The sequence below is a fragment of the Hemiscyllium ocellatum genome, chromosome 12 (genome assembly GCF_020745735.1).
Source record: "Hemiscyllium ocellatum isolate sHemOce1 chromosome 12, sHemOce1.pat.X.cur, whole genome shotgun sequence".
NCBI classification, from domain to species: domain Eukaryota; kingdom Metazoa; phylum Chordata; class Chondrichthyes; order Orectolobiformes; family Hemiscylliidae; genus Hemiscyllium; species Hemiscyllium ocellatum.
The window spans coordinates 33,469,638-33,486,821 of NC_083412.1; the positions used below are offsets into that span (position 1 = coordinate 33,469,638).

At 39.0% G+C, this 17,184-nt stretch overlaps 1 protein-coding gene across 3 annotated transcripts in view; it reads right to left on the reverse strand.

The window, feature by feature from the left end:
• The window catches only part of ccdc191 (coiled-coil domain containing 191), a 53,138-nt gene that overhangs the window by 14,649 nt on the left and 21,305 nt on the right, over positions 1 to 17,184 (reverse strand). For all 3 annotated transcript variants that reach the window (XM_060832976.1, XM_060832978.1, XM_060832977.1), the window contains 5 exons: positions 16,510 to 16,675; positions 7,931 to 8,121; positions 3,996 to 4,236; positions 2,616 to 3,085; positions 1,691 to 1,794 (listed from right to left, as the gene is read on the reverse strand). In XM_060832976.1, coding sequence (XP_060688959.1) covers positions 1,691 to 1,794; positions 2,616 to 3,085; positions 3,996 to 4,236; positions 7,931 to 8,121; positions 16,510 to 16,675 — 1,172 coding nt within the window. The remainder of the gene's footprint in view (positions 1 to 1,690; positions 1,795 to 2,615; positions 3,086 to 3,995; positions 4,237 to 7,930; positions 8,122 to 16,509; positions 16,676 to 17,184) is intronic.

Genomic DNA, 17,184 nt, shown 5'->3' on the forward strand with positions numbered 1-17,184 from the left:
GCACTGTTTTGCTGGGTGCAGGTCCATAGCTGCTGCCCGACTTCAGTATCTCACCACAGTCTGCATTCATCATAGGGGAACTTAGACTAAAGAGAATAAATATGGCAGTCAACTACACAGTGCCTATTTGAATATAGTGGCCTAATCTGATACTACATTTTCTCAATATCCACTCAGAAATGTAAACACGAGCAGACCTTTCTCATTCCTCACTTAATCTGCTGATATGGAAACTATAGCATCTTTAACAGCTCAGAGATTTAGAGAAGCATTTTTTTCCATGATTTAGACTTTTCTCCAATCAACTCAATAGCTCAAAGGAAACAAGAAATGATTAACATAATGTTTGATTTTGTTATCAATAAATCCATAGAGTCATAGAGATATACAGCACAGAAACAGACGCTTCGGTCCAACTCGTCCACGCCGACCAGATATCCCCACCTAATCTAGTCCTATTTGCCAGCACTTGGCTCATCTCCCTCTAAACCCTTCCCATCCAGATGCCTTTTAAATATTGTAATTGTACCAGCCTCCACCACTTCCGCTGGTAGCTCATTCCACACACACACACACACACACACACACACACCATCCTCTGCATGAAACAGTTACCACTTAGGGGAAAGATATAAAATGGCCCTCTCAGCCTAAACCTATGCCCTTTATTTCTGGTCTCCCCCACCCCAAAGAAAAGACTTTGTCCACTTATCCTATCCATGCCCCTCATGATTTTATAAACCTCTAGGAGGTCACTCCTCAGCCTTTGACGCTCCAGGGAAAACAGCTCCAGCCTATTCAGCCTCTTCCTATTGGTCAAATCTTCCAACCCTGGCAACATCCTTGTAAATATTTTCTGAATCCTTTCAAGTTTCACAACAGCCTTTCAATAGGGAGACCAGAATTGCATGTAAGATTCCAACAGTGACCTAACCAATATCCCGTAGAGCTGCAACATGACCTCCCAACTCCTATACTCAATGCTCTGACTAATAAAGGAAAGCATACCAACGCTTTCTTCACTATCCTATCTACTCGTGACTCCACTTTCAAGGAGCTATGAACCTGCCCTCCCTGGGATATTACCATTAAGTGTATAAGTCCTGCTAAGATTTGCTTTCCCAAAACGCAGCACCTCACATTTATCTAAATTAAACTCCATCTGCCACTCCTCAGCCCATTGACCTATCTGATCAAGATCCCTTTGTAATCTAAGGTGACCTTCTTCGCTGTCCACTACAACTCCAATTTTGGTGTCACCTGCAAACTTACTAACTATACATCCTATGTTCACATCCAAATCATTTAAATAAATGACAAAAAGTAGTGGACCTAGCACCGACCCTTATGGCACTCCACTGGTCACAGGCTTCCAGTCTGAAAAACAACCCTCCACTACCAGCCTGTCTTCTACCTTCGAGCCAGTTCTATACCCAAATTGCTAGTTCTCCCTGTATTCCATGAGATCTAACCTTGCCAACTAGTCTCCCATGGAGAACCTTGTCGATCACCTTACTGAAGTCCACGTAGTTACGTCCACCACTCTGCCCTCATCAATCCTCTGTTATTTTTTCCAAAAAAAAACTCAATCAAGTTCGTGAGACAACATCTGTATAGGTAGTCAAGAGCAGAGATAAGAAGCCTACTGAAACATCCAAATTTGCAGCACTCGAAGCATTACCCTACATACCTTTGACAATCGGGTGAGGTGAAATCAAGTTATGAATGGTTTTGCTATGATTGACACTTGTGCTGGGACAACTGGATTCCTCAAGTGGCGAAGGACCTGCTGAACTAAGCAACGTCACAAACATTTAATTTTAGTAAATTGTAAAATGGAAGCAAAGCCACACGACAGTGTCAAAAGCACATGTTCAGTCCACTGAATATTCAAATAATTTTGCTATCTGTTAAATTGATTTAATTCAACACAGAGCTCGGTTCTTAGTTCTCAGAAACCAAGCAGAGAACACAAGACTAATGTGTGTAATGTGAAGGTATTTTGCCCTCTTCAAATGGAACAATTTGCTTTCACTTTTTAAAACACTTTCTCTGGGACATTTTTTTTTAAAAAAGCAGCTTACATAGCACCCTCTAAGTTCACATATATGTACCTGGTTTTTGCTCTGGAGTTACACACGGACATTATTAGGACCAATGAGGAAATGACTATCGACCAGCAGTTAAGCTGTTGCATCAAGTTTTACTGCTAAAGTTACAGTGGCAGATTCTCTCCCACTTTAATTTCTCATTAAAGTGACAATTGAATTACAACATAAACCCCCATCCCATCATTGTCAACATTTCTAGGAGCCAACAATAAAATTTTACCACAATATATTTGTTTTTATTGGGTCTGGAGGAGCATGTTTGCATCGTGCATTCCTGTAAATAAATGTTTGGCATTGAATAATTATACTCTATTTATAAAATTCAAATTCTATATATCAATCTCAAGTTCCAATGGTGTTTAATATATATTTATGTATGTTGGTGAAATATTATGGTTCCCTCCAATGTTAGTCACTGGAGCGGCACTCTGATGGTTATTAAAATGCAAAAGAAATTAATTAGTGTTAAACATGAAATATTGTGAACTATAAAGAAAACATTACCTGGATGAATCAACAGCAGCACCTTTCATTTTAGGCTGGGTATTTCCAGATTGAGATGCATTACCAATTGCAGCTGTTATGGCTGAAGCCAGTTTTGCCTCTTCCCGCAATATTGCCAACTGCTGGTTATCCTGAAGCTCTGCAATTGTTTTCTGTTGTTCCTCCAGCTGCTTTTTTTGTTTCTCAATGAGTTGCTGTTGGAATCTGTGTCGATGTTCGAAGTTGCCCTGCGAATACTGAATCACCTTTCCCGTAGTGACAGAGTCAGATTTTTGACTTCCCTGGGAGCCATTTGAGATTTTACTTGTGTCATTCATATGCACTCTGTCCTCCAAACTCAATGCAGCATGCTTGCGAGTAACTTGCCAAGCAAATTTTGGGCTCTTGGCTCTGATCTGCTGTGTTTTGTTTGCTTGTTTTACCTGGGAATTGACTGGAGAGGAATTTGTTTTCTTCACATCATCCTGTGACTATTTGGAAGTAATATTAATATATTATGAAATTAAAAGTTTGCACAACAACTAAGTAAAGTCTTTCGATGTGCGCTTAATGCAACTGCAAAATACATGGGTCAGAAAATCCATATCAGTCAAATTGCAGTGGGATAAGATAGCTCTATACTCATATAGCCCAGCCCTGAATCTCATCCCTTGTGACAGACAATAATCATTTAATATCTACAGTATCCCACATATAATAATATTCTACCAGGGCAGAAACAAAGAGAAAGGGAGGAAAACAGACATGTGTACATTGGCCTTGGCCAACATTTGTCCTTTGCAATGGTATTGGCGAATAGAAGAGCCTATTCAAACTGATAGATAATCTCTGCTAATTACTGACAATAATGAAAATCATCTTATCACACTTGATAAGCTTGTGGAGCTTTTCAATCCATTATTTTCAGCCCTTGGTTCAAACATGCTTTCAAAATAAATGCCAAACAGCACCACTGAGCAGACTTCTAAGTACTCAAATTAATAACTCTGAATTAATTAATTGATTTGAGAACTAAGAGTTACTAAATCATTTCATAGGGTAGTTAAGAGTGAACCACATTGCTGTGGGTCTTGATTCACGTTTAGGCTAGACAAGGTAAGAGTGGCAGATTCCCTTCCCTAAGGGGGCAATAGTGAACCAAGTGGTTTTTGCAACACACAATAATAACTTCCTGGTCATCACTGAGACTAGCTTTCAGTTTCAGATTTGTTAATTGCATTAATCCACCAGTTGCCACGATAAGGTTTGAACTCACGTCTCGAGAGTATTAGCCTGTGCCTCTAGACGATCAGTGACACTACCACAATAACACCATCTCCTCTAATTGTGATAATCTCTTGTAGTTGAAATAGCTGTTAAAGCTGTAATCTCCCCATTTACCTCTTCTTCAACACATACAATCTGCTGTGTTTCGCATATATGTTTTGAAGCTCTGTTGGAATTTGCTGACAATTTCCAAGAATATGCTGAATCCAGCAGGGCAGCCATCTTTTGCTTTGTCTCCTCTTTTCTTTCCTCCAGCTCCCTCTTTTCTTTCTCCGTTTTACACCATATTTGCCAATTTGTGAAGCAATAACGGAGTCTGTGTTTCCGATTGCAGTCTGTTGCAAGTTGGTTTTTCCTATGAACAACAGACACCATATGTTTTAATTCTTTCAACTTAATAAATGTCTGCTCTGGCTTTAATAACATCTATTTTTAAAATAATGAAGCCAAATAGTTCAAACAGTTGATGAAGTAATATACGATATTGTCAAATACTTCTGAGGGTGGGTGTTGGGGGGTGTGGGTGAGAGGTGAAGAGAAAAAAAATCAAATTTAATCCAAATTGATTTGGCGAAAACAGCACTTTAACTCAAAGTACATGATTCATCACCCAAAATAATTTCCACATGTACTTTACTCTAGTGTTGCATTACTCAAAGCATCCTCTGAATATAAGCTAACTTCAATTGTTATGCCACTAGGGAAATCTTACTCAAAACTGTTATGTCCCCATTATGCTTTACTGAAATGCACCTGGAAACAAGAAAAATGCAGTAAGTAGTATTAAATTTTCAAGTACTGATAATTAAACTTTATTAACATCCTAGAACAACATTGCAACATAATAGATTTTGTAATTTCTTCACTTCTGGGACATGATCATGATAAAGAAAATTACATTTTTCCCCCATGAAAATAATAATGCAGCTTATTCTATCAGAAGGGGCAGCATTCCTGATTGCAACTCTTTGCAAATTTATTTCAATAATTTCACAAATGCCCAACATCCTTTGTATTTAGTGTTACAAGAGATGGTAGGAATGAATTATGATTGTTAAAAATTCATGAGAAGGTCAGTTCAAAAGTTATTTCATTACAGATCATTTTGGAATATCTATAATTGCCATTTCACTGCCTTGATATGTACTTAGATCAAGGATGCATACTGCTATGCAATTTCCAAACTTAACATCCTATTCAAGTGCAGATATCTTGGAGGTATGAGCTTTGGTAGATCTCTCCCATCTTGAAATGATCTTATTATGCATGCAATGCTTGGCCACCTTCTAACAATGTAAAACCTTATTTGTACTGGTTAACCAATATTGGACTATGGATATCTCACCTATAAAACCATTCAACTCCTCCCACCTCAACATCTTATTTTACACTTTCCAGGATGATTTAGAATAGCAGAACCCCTAGTCACCCAAACACAATTCCAACTATAAAATTGGCACTCATGTCTGGTGACTACTTAACTAACAGATAGCAAGATGAGAGTAAAGTATCTGGTCACCAGCAGAATGAAATAAAATTTCAGACCTTCTTGTGGAAAGCAATGCCATAATGTCGACAATACATTTGATTCAACTAATTTTGATACTGAAATGATAAAACGTTCAAGCAGATAAAATCTTTCCGTAAGCTAGTTAGTAAGTTGCTTTCAAGAGTTATATGCATTGCTAATTTCACCACATTTCATTTTCCATCTTTCTTTTTCTCCATCCTCTTGATGGAATTGTTATCATATGTATATCATTAATTACATGCACAAAAACTGCATGTGAGAATATAAAAGTGATTTTTTAAAAAGAGAAAAATAACTTATATACCATTGTGATGTTGCCTACAGTTTATTTGATTCTCAATACTGTTTCCATTATCCTATTGCAATGGATTAATAGCTGGTTTCAGAAACAGACTAGTTCAAATTGTCAGACGTTATTAGTTACCACTTATCCCACGGAATTAAAGCTGAATATGGTTCACACAGTACAACTGAAAACAGTGATCACAACATGGTAGAATTTAGCATTTAATTTGATAGGGAGAAACTTGGGTTGAAAGGGTGCAGGAGCAGAGGGACCTGGGCGTAAATGTGCACAGATAATTAGAGGTGGCAAGACAGGTAGAAACAGCAGTTAATTAAGCATATAGCATTCTTAACTCCATGAATAGAGGCAAGTGGCAAGGATGACACATCGACAAAGGGATAGAGGTAGTTTAAATGGTTGAGTAGAAACTTGCCAAATGGAATATAATGTAAGATCATGCACTTAGGCAAGAGGAATAGAAGGGCTGAATGTTATTTAAATGGAGAAGGACTGCAGAAACCTATGGAGCAGAGAAATTTTGAAGTCCTCTTCCATGAATCACAGAAAACTAGCATCCAAGTTCAGCAGGTAACCAGAAAGACAAACGAATGTTGGCCTTTATTTCAAAGGGAATGCAGTATATAAGAGTAGGGTGGTTTTGCTAAAACTATACAACTATACTTGTCAGACCACAGCTGGAATACTGTAAACAGTTTTGTATCTCTGAACTAAGGAAAGATATACTGGCATTGAAGAGTCCAGAGAAGGTTCTAGGCTAATACCAGGAATGGAGAGACTGTCTTAAGAAGAGAGCCTGAGTAGATTGGGCCTATATTCTATGAATTATAGAAGACTGTGAGGTGATTCAGACATGTTGAAACATACAAGATTCTTTGGGGACTTGACAGACTAGATGCAGAAAGGTTGTTTTCCTTTGTGGGAGAGTTTAGGAACACAGGGCACCATCTCAGATTTAGGTATCGCACATTTAAGATAGAGATGAAGAGGAATTTCTTCTCAGCAGTTGTGAATCTGTGGAATTACCTCGGAAGGGCTGTTGAGGCTGGATCATTAAGTATATTCAAGGCTGAGATAGTAAGATTTTTAATCAATAAAGAAATCAAGGGTAAAGGGAAAAGACAGCAAAGTGGAGTTGAGGATCATCAGATCAGCTTTGATCTCACTGAATGGTGCAGCAAACTGGATTGGCTGGATGGCCTCCTTCTGCTCCTATTTCTTATGGTCATATAACTCATTTATAATGACTGAACAAGTTAAAATTTAATTCTAATTACATTCTAACACAGGAAGTGAAAATGTTCATCAATGTTTTGCAACAGAGTTCCATGAAGTTTTTTTCTCTTGAACATTAAGAAAAGGGTTTGAGTATCTACTCAGGTATTAGTTTTCTCAGTGCCATTCATAGATATTCACCAAACTAGCACAAAAGGTTTAAGAATTTTAAGCACTCATTGTGGTTCAATATTCATTGTGGTTAGCTTCCATGGCCCACAAAACTGACCATGCTCTCAGATCAATTTAATCACTCGGCCAGTTTTCATCAATAATACTTATTTTTGTGCCTTTCGAGGAAGCTCTTAATATTAAACTTGTTCTTTTGGATTCTAGGACACTAATACATACATTTGAAGAAATTTAGAATGTAGTTTACCAAGAACTACTCAATACAATATAAATAACAAATACTTGTGTGCAGGATTTTTTTAATAAGTAATTCAAGATTCTGGTTACTCACAGGCTGGAGACTGATGATTAAAAATGCGTGTTTTTGTGACAAACTCATCTTTAGCTGTATTATTAAAACTTCACCAAATTACCACTCCTAAATACACCAAGGAATATTTTAAAAGCATTTTTTTAAAGTTACATTCTAAAGCAAATTTTACATATGGTGATATGCAATTAAATTTGAGCAGAAACGTAAGGAAAACATCTTCAAATGTAGTGCAATTTACATCAAAATGACCAATTGAATTGAAAGTGGGATCTCTATTCTAATGTGTTTAGCTCTTGAAGAAATAATGATTTGCTTTCCTGTTACATACTAGCAATAACTCTTGTTGCATCATTGAGTTTACACTATTTTTACAAGACACTGCTCAAAGTCAACTTGAGATTTTTCATCTCTCATATTTCTTTTGTGTAATCTGAAAGGAACCTCTGAGACTACAGATATCATTCCTTCAAGCATGAATTCCAAATAATACCTACCTTTTTTCCTCTCGTAGCTCCATTTCAGTACGCTGCACCTCTTGTTCCAGTTTCTTTCCCCACACTAATGTTCTCCACGCCTGGAAAGCTCGGAGCTGACTCTTCCAATCAAACAAGGCCCTGGCTTTACCCATTTTAATCCTTCGTTCCAGCACCAGTTTATACCAAACTGAAAAATGCTTCTGCAAACACTAGATTTAAATGAGTAAATATGAGTTCTCTGATACTTCATTTAGGTTTAAAAATAGCATAGTGTTTTCTTCAAATTAATAGGTAAGATTGAAGATTGATTCCATATTGGTGTGATGTGTTGCACCTGTAGCATTTGGAATTGGTAGACATCTGTGTGGCCCACAGAAAGCACATCTATAGTAAATGTCTTGAGCTCAAGGAATTCAAGCTCAGAATTGATAATCCACAGATTCAGCTTCTGACACTGTGATCCATCAGTGAGAGGGAAAGTTACCAGGTCATTGTGCTACAACAGGCAGACATAGCCCTTAGGTTAGATACCAGATTTGGTCCACAGTCAGGGATAGTAGAATGTTACTGCAAGTGTGATATATACAGTGATTCAGAAGGTAGCTATGAAGGAGCCTTTCTTGTACTTGTCCAATAAATATAATGTTCTTGTAGCTTGAGAGGTGACCAAACTGACCACAGCACCATGCTGCAAGTGAACATTCAAGGCAGTCAAAAGAAACGTAATAGGTGGAAGGGACAATATATTTAGAAAGATAAATATTTTATCTGCAGACAAGAACACAAGTCCTGAAAGGTTGTGTGCCCACCTGCTTAGTGCTGAGGAAATCTATGCAGGACTGGAGACGAACTTGGAATGAAAGGTAAAGAATCCGGTTGTCATGATCAATGTGGATAGATGACATAGGCAGAATGAGAGAGAAAAAAAAAGGTTCTGCAAAGGACATATAAGCAACAAGCAGGTAAGTTATAAAAACTCGGGGCGGCACGTTTGCTCAGTGGTTAGCACTGCAGCCTCACAGCGCCAGAGACCCGGGTTCGATTCCAGCCTTGGTCTACTGTCTGTGTGGAATTCGCACATTCTCCAGTGTCTGTGTGGGTTTCCTCCGGGTGCTCCGGTTTCCTCCCACAATCCAAAGACGTGCAGGTCAGGTGAACTGGCCATGCTAAATTGCGTTAGATGAATTAGGCAAAGGGAAGTAGGTCTGGGAGGGTTACGCTTTGGAAGACCAGTGTGGACTTGTTGGGCTGAAGGGCCTGCTTCCACTCTGTAGGGAATCTAATCTAAAAAAGCAGAACCTCTAAATAACTAATTGAACCATGAGCAAGTTGAGAGAGTAAATATGATAATAGCTGAGAGAGAAATGGGTTTTGCTTCATCAGGTACTGCTACCTGTACTGGTGTAAGAGGGAACCATTGAGAAGGTCTACACCAGAAGGATCAGAGTCCTGGCAGATCAATAGAACCTGGGCTGTAGATAGTGTTTTGAGCTATGAAAGAAATTTGGGTGAGATAGAAGAGAGTGGGAGTTCTCGTAAGTGAAAGATTGGAATGTTAATGAAAAAAGATAAAGCAGTAATGCAGGGTGGTAACGATTACCAGAATATAATAAAAAAAACATAACATCTAAAGATCAGAGACCCTCTGGGTAAAAGAAAATCCTTGAATCCCCTCTAAACTTACACCTTCTCAGTGTATGCCCCCTAGTTATCAACCCATATACTAAGGAGAAGCTACCTTAACTATGTCCTTCAATTATTTTAGACTTCAAATCAAGTTTCCCACAGCTGTCTCTGCTTTGAGGAACCAGCCCAAACCTATCCAGTTTCTCTTCAAGCTGAAATGCTCCAGCAAGGGCAACCTCCTGGTAAATCACCTCTGCACCATCTTCAGTGCTACCTCGCCCTATGTGGCAATCATATCTGCACATAATACTTCAGATGTGGTCCAACTAACACTTTTCATACATCATAACCTCCCTGCTCTTGTATTCAGTTCCTTGACTAATGAAGGCACGATTCACATATGCCTTCTTAACAACCCTATTAGTCTGTCTGCTGCCTTCAATGAACAAGGAATGGTGGTGGGGGTAGGGGGAATATCTCCCCCTACCCCCACCTCTATGCCTGAAGAATGGTTATACCTGAAATGTTGACTTCTCCACCTCTTGATACTGCCTAGCTTCCTGTGTTCTTCCAGGTTCCTGCTTGTCTATTTTGGATTCCAGTATCTGCAGTTTTTTTGTCTCTTCAATGGGATTACAAAGAAAGGTCCCTCTGATCCTCAGAACTTCACTATGTCCTATATTCATCATGCAGTCCCTTGCCATATTAGTTCTTCTAAAATGAATCACCTTACACTTTTTAAGGATGAAACTCCATTTGCCACTGTTCTGCCTATCTGATCAGCTTATTTATGTTATCCTGTAGACTAAGCTTTTCTCTTTGCTGTTTACCACACCATCAATTTTTGTGTCAGCTGTGAACTTACTGATGAAATGTCTCAATCTTCTGGCCTCCCCACGAATGTGAGAAATTTTCAGAAACTATGAAAGCATGACAAAAAAGAGAGGGATAAATTAGAATACAAGAGAACACTAGTAAGAAATATAGAAGACATTCAGAATTTCTTCAGGTATATAAAAAGAATAGCGAAAGTAAGCATTGGCCTCAGAGGGATTGGAGAATTAATAACTAGTAGTTCATATTTGTCTTCACAGTAGATGCTACATAAGTATTCTAAATATAGTGGAAATTCAAGAGGCAAAAAGAAGCAAGGAAATCAACTAGTCATTGTGATTTAAGTACAAAGGAAACTAAAGAGGCTGGAGGCTGAATAGCCCCCTGAACCTGATGGCCTGCATTCTTAGAATTAATGGCCGCAAAGATTCATAGTGGGTATTTTAAAAAATTCCCACTATTCTGAAAAGACCTCAGTACAATAGAAAACTGCAAATTTATTAGAAAAAAGGACAGATAATGGAAACAGAAAATGAAAGCTTATTAGCTGAACACTGTCCTCACGAATATCTATTATTAAGGAAGTAAGTGGTGGATTATTTTAAAAATCATAGTATAATCAGGAAGAGTCAATATGGTTTTCATAGAATCCCTAGTGCAGAAATAGGTTATTCGGCCCATCAAGTCCACCACAACCCTCTGAAGAGCATCCCATCCAGACCCAGATCCCTACATTATCCCTGTAGCCCTAGATTTAGCCTGGCTAAACAATATACAGTAATCTGCAGATTCCTGGACACTATCAGCAATTTAGCATAGGCAATCAACTGAACATGCGCATCTATGGACTGTAGGAGAAAAGCAGAGTACCCAGAGGAAACCCATTCAGACACGGGGAGAATGTGCAAACTTCACAAACAGTCACTCAAGGCTGGACTTTAACTGGGATCACTGGCACTGTGAGGCAGCAAGGCTCACATGTTTTATCAAAGGAAAATCATATATGATGATTTTCAAATAAATGGGATGCAACGTCTTTGGATTTCCAAAAGATATTTGATACAAGTGCAACATAAATTTAAAAATTAAAGTGGTTAAACATGTACGGCAAGTATTAGGGAGGCAAAAAGAATGTTGGGATTGAGTAAAGGAAAATAGGGATGCATTGCTACAACAGCACAAGGCATTAGTGAGACCAAACTGACAGTATGGGGCACAATACTGGTCAACTTATTGCACGAGGAACATATTTGCATTGGAAGTAGTTCAGAGGAGTTCCAGTAAGGTGATTTCAAAGATGAGGTATTTGTTTTATCAGCACAGGCTAGGCATATATCAGTGGAGTTTAGAAGATTGAGATGTGGATTGAGAGTAAATATATACGATCAAGAGGGAGCTTTACAAGGTAAACATTGAAAGGTTGTTTCCCCTCAAGGGTGAAATCAAGAATTAGCAAACAGAGTATAAAAATAAGCGATCTCCAAATTTAATGGGTTTTTTTAGTCATAGAGTCATAGAGATGTACAGATCAGAAACAGACCTTTTGGTCCAACTCCTCCATGCAAACCAGACATTCTAACCTAATCTATTGTCATAATTTGGAGTTGCTGGTGCTGGACTGGGGAGTACAAAGCCAAAAATCACAACACCAGGTTATAGTCCAACAGGTTTAATTAGAAGCACTAGCTTTCGGATAACTGCTCCTTTATCAACCACCTGATGTACGAGCAGTGCTCCGAAAGCTAGTGCTTCCAATTAAACCTGTTGGACTATAACCTGGTATTATGTGATTTTTGGCTTTGTTAACCTAATCTAGTTCCATTTGCCAACATTTGGCCCATATCCCTCTAAACCTTTCCCATTCATATACCCTTCCAGATGCTGTAATTGTACCAGCCTCCACAACTTCCTCTGGCAGCTCATTCCATACATGCACCACCCTGTGAGTGAAAAAGTTGCTCCTTTGATCCCTTTTATATCTTTCCCCTCTCACCCTAAACCTATGCCCTCTTCTGGATTCCCCCACCCCAGTTAAAACACCTTGTCTATTTATCCTATCCATGCCCCTCATGTTTTTATAAACATCCATAAGGTCACTCCTCAGCCTCTGACGATCCAGGGAAAACAGCCCCAGCCTATTCAGCCTCTCCCTATAGCTCAAATCCTTCAACCTGGAACGTCTTTCTAAATCTTTTCTGAACCCTTTCAAGTTTCACAACATCCTTCCAATAGAACTTTCAAGGAACTATGAATCTGTACTCCAAGGTCTCTTTGCTCAGCAACACTACCCAGGATCTTACCATTAAGTGTACAATTCCTGCTCTGATTAGCATGTCCAAAATGCAGCACCTCACACTTATCTGAACTAAACGCCATCTGCCATTTCTCAGCCCATCGGCCCATCTGATCAAGATCCTGTTGTAATCTAAGGTAACCTTCTTTACTATCCACTCCACCTCCAATTTTGGTGTCATCTGCAAACTTACTAACTATACCTCCTATGTTCACATCCAAATCATTTTTATATATGACAAAAAGCAGTGGACCCAGCACCGATCCTTGGGATAGTCCACTGGTAACAGGCCTCCAGTTTGAAAAACAACCCTCCACCACCACCCTCTATCCTCTACCTATGAGCCAATTCTGTATCCAAATGGCCAGTTCTCCTTGTATTCCATGAGATCTAACCTTTCTAACCAGTCTCCCATGAGGAACCTTGTCGAACGCTTTACTGAAGTCCATATAGATCACATCTACCACTCTGCCCTCATCAATTCTCTTTGTTACTTCTTCAAAAAAACTCACTCAAGTCGTGAGACTTGATTTCCCATGCACAAAGCTGAAAATGTGTTGCTGGAAAAGCGCAGCAGGCCAGGCAGCAGGAGAATCGACGCCCCGGGCATGCCAATTCTCCTGCTCCTTGGATGCTGCCTGGCCTGCTGTGCTTTTCCAGCAACACATTTTCAGCTCTGATCTCCAGCATCTGCAGTCCTCACTTTCTCCCATGCTCAAATCCATGCTGACTATCCCTAATCAGTCCTTGCCTTTCCAAATACATGTACATCCTGTCCCTCAGAATTCCCTCCAACTACTTCATCACCACCAATGTCAAGCTCACCGGTCTATAGTTCTCTGGTTTGTTCTTACCACCTTTCCTAAATAGTAACACCACGTTAGCTAACCTCCAGTCTTCCAGCATCTCACCTGTGACTATCGATGATACAAATATCTCAGCAAGGGGGCCAGCAATCAATTCCCTAGATTCCCAGAGTTCTCGGGTACACCTGATCAGGTCATGGGGATTTATCCACTTTTATGCATTTCAAGACATCCAGCACCAATCCTCAGTAACATGAATATTTTTCAAGGTGTCACCATCAATTTCCCCACATTCTACATCTTCCATGTCCTTCTCCACAGAAAACACTGATACAAAATACTTGTTTCATGTCTCCTGCAGCTCCACATATAGGCTGCCTTGCTGAGCTTTAAAGGGCCCTATTCTCTCTCTAGTTATCCTTTTGTCCTTAATATATTTATAAAATCCCTTTGGATTCTCCTTAACCCTACTTGCCAAAGCTATCTCACGTCCCCTTTCTGCCCTCCTCATTTCCCTCTTAAGTATACTCCTAATGCCTTTATACTTTTCTAAGGATTCAGTCAATCTCTGCTGTCTATACCTGACATATGCTTCCTTCTTTTTCTTAAGCAAAACCTGAATTTCTCTAGTCGTCCATCATTCCCTACACCTACCAGCTTTTCCTTTCACCCTAACAGAAATATACTGTTTCTGGACTCCCATTATCTCATTTCTGAAGGCTTCCCATTTTCCAGCAGTCCCTTTACCTGCGAACATCTACCCCCAATCAGCTTTTGAAAGTTCTTCCCTCATACCGTCAAAATTAGCCTTCCTCCAATTTAGAACTTCAACTATTAAATACAGTCTATTCTGTTCCATCACAGTTTTAAATCTAATAGAATTACGAACACTGGCCCCAAAGTGTTCCCCCACTGACACCTCAGTCGCCTGCCCTGCCTTGTTTCCCAAGAGTAGGTCAAGTTTTGCTCCTTCTCTAGTAGGTACATCCACATACTGAATCAAAAATTTTTCTTGTACACAATTTACAAATTCCTCTCCATTCTAAAAACCTTAACACAGCACTCCCATTCTATATTTGAAAAGTTAAAATCCCCTACCATAACCACCCTATTAATCTTACAGATAAATGAAATTTCCTTACAAATGTGTTTCTCAATTTCCTGATAACTATTAGGGGCCATAGAGTCATACAGCATGGAATCAGATCCTTCGGTCCAACCAGTCCAAAACTAAATTAGTCCTCCCTGTCTGCTCCTGACCCATATCCAGCCAGACCTTTCCTGTTCATGTACTTATCCAAAGGTCTTTTAAATGTTGTAACTGTACCAGTGTCCACCCTTCCTCAAGAAGTTCATTCCACACACTAACCACCTGTTGTATAAACAATGTGCCCCTCATGTCTTTTTTAAATCTCTCCGCCCTCACCTTAAAAATGTGCCCCCTAGTCTTGAAATCACCAATCCTAGGGAAAAGACAACTACCATTAACTCTATCTATATCCCTCATGATTTTATGAACTTTATCAGGTCGCCTCTCAACCTCCTCCACTCCAGTGAAAGAAGTCCCAGCCTTTCTTTACAACTCAAACCTCCCATACCTGGCAACAATCTGGTAAATCTCTCCTGCAGTCGATTTCTCTCTCTCTGATTCTCATCATTCCAAAATCACGCCAACTTCCAACAAGAACTTCTATGAGAAAACACGCAGATACACCCAAATAAACCCTGCCTGCAATCTATTCCCATATCATTGTGACATCCCTGTGATTCCCAATTAGAGGTTTAAATTTATTAAGTTTTGTTTCCAAATATTGCCTTTGTTCTGGGAAACCTCATGAATAAATTAAGTTCCAGTGGAGACAACTATAGACAGTCCCTCTTACCAAGAGTAATAAAGGAGAAATGAGGAAATGTTTCTTAAATGCAATGTTTCGTGCCTTCCCCCTGTCAATTTGACTCTTAAAATAGCTATTATTTCATGTTTGTTAACTACCAGATTTATCCCTGATGTTACTGAATTAACTTACAGGTGGTATGTGTTGTCTTTGGGATTTTCTTCTCCACAGACCAGTGGAAGCAAGACCATTGAATAAATTCAAGGTTGAATTGCACTGACATTTGATCAAACGGTGAGTCAGCGCTATGGAGGCAGGCAGGAAAGTGTAGTTATGGCCACATCATCAGTCATGATCTTACTGAAGTGGAACAGATTTGAAAGCCAAATGGCCTGCTCCCAAGTCTATTTCTTAGGCATCCCTAAAACTCAACTGCCTGGATTGCAACTGAGCCAAAGAGATTTATTCCTTTGTTATTCTAAGTTGCTTCATCTTAGTTGGCTGGAGTATGGCATTGATAATCAGTCATATTATTTAGGTGCATGTATGACCATATATGATCTGGACAGCAATAGGGTTGACAAGATGCTTCAGTATCTTGTGATCAAATTTTCTATCCGGGTCATTTGTTTGGGTTCAAACGTGACTGTCTGTCAGGATGAAATTTTCACGAGTCCCTGCAATTTCACTCATTTTTTTTATATAAGCCTCTCTGAATAGCAAAAGCTGACAGCAATTAGTCCCTGAAGGGGCCTTCAGACAAATATGACCTCACACACCCAAAGTACAGTAAGAATTCTCTTGCTGCTTTGGCAAGATTTACTAATGAAATAGGGCAGGATTAAATTTGAAGATTATATGGAGAACTACGTTACCACCCTTTAACAGTGAGAATAGGAAAGCAAGACAACAGGTAGAATACCTCATACAGTAACTGAATACTGTAGGAGGTATTTTGGTTTATCACTAAGTCTGTTGTGTCAAAATTGTTGAATTCTCACTAAACTGAGTTTAATAATTATGAAAGGTTCTTTGGTGATGAGCTGTTATGGAAGTATATACAGTAAAGACACTGGGTGATTACTTATCTATTATTTATAGATTATTTATCTAAAAATATTGTAGGGTTGCTAGGAATGATAATCTGGTCCTTCACCATCAGGACAATACTGTTTTTTTTCCAAATTTAAGTCTTTTTCTTACCTGGAGCTGGTAAGCTTTAATCCTGGCTTCAACTTGCTGCGTCACCTGAAGATGCTTGATCTTGAGACGCTCCTGGTCCTGCTGCTCCTGTAACTCCATCAATGCTTGCTTGACCTTTTCATGAACCAAGAGTTTTTTCTTTTGTTTTTCCAGATGCACTTGTTCACTGTAAAACAAGTACCTGACTGAATTTTACGGATAATTTCGAAGAGATTCTTTGATATTTTTAAATGGCCAAGTTGGTGCATAGGTTGAATCCTTCAAAGGCTAGCAATTACTTTCCAGGTGCTGGAAAACCCCAACAAAACCTCAATGTGTAAACCTTGGTGAAAACAATGGCATAAAAGTAGGGTTAGAGCTGATTGTAAGGTAGGTGTCATGATGTGGGACTTTTGGATTACCTGAGGAAATTATGTTTTCATGAAAATGTTGAAATGGGTTTATCCCTTAAAAATAAAAGAACGTGGAAAGACAAGGGCAAGAGGTGGAAGAAGTAAATTATCTACTTATTCTTAAATCATCTTTTGTACCTACTCCTGACATGAGCAATTTAATTTGTCAGTAAACAAGAATGATGTTTAAACAAGAATGATTCTTTTTAAAAAATAGTTATTTCTTTTGTTGAATAACGTAGAAGTAATTAAAGCACTACATGCATTTGAAGTAGTTACTTTG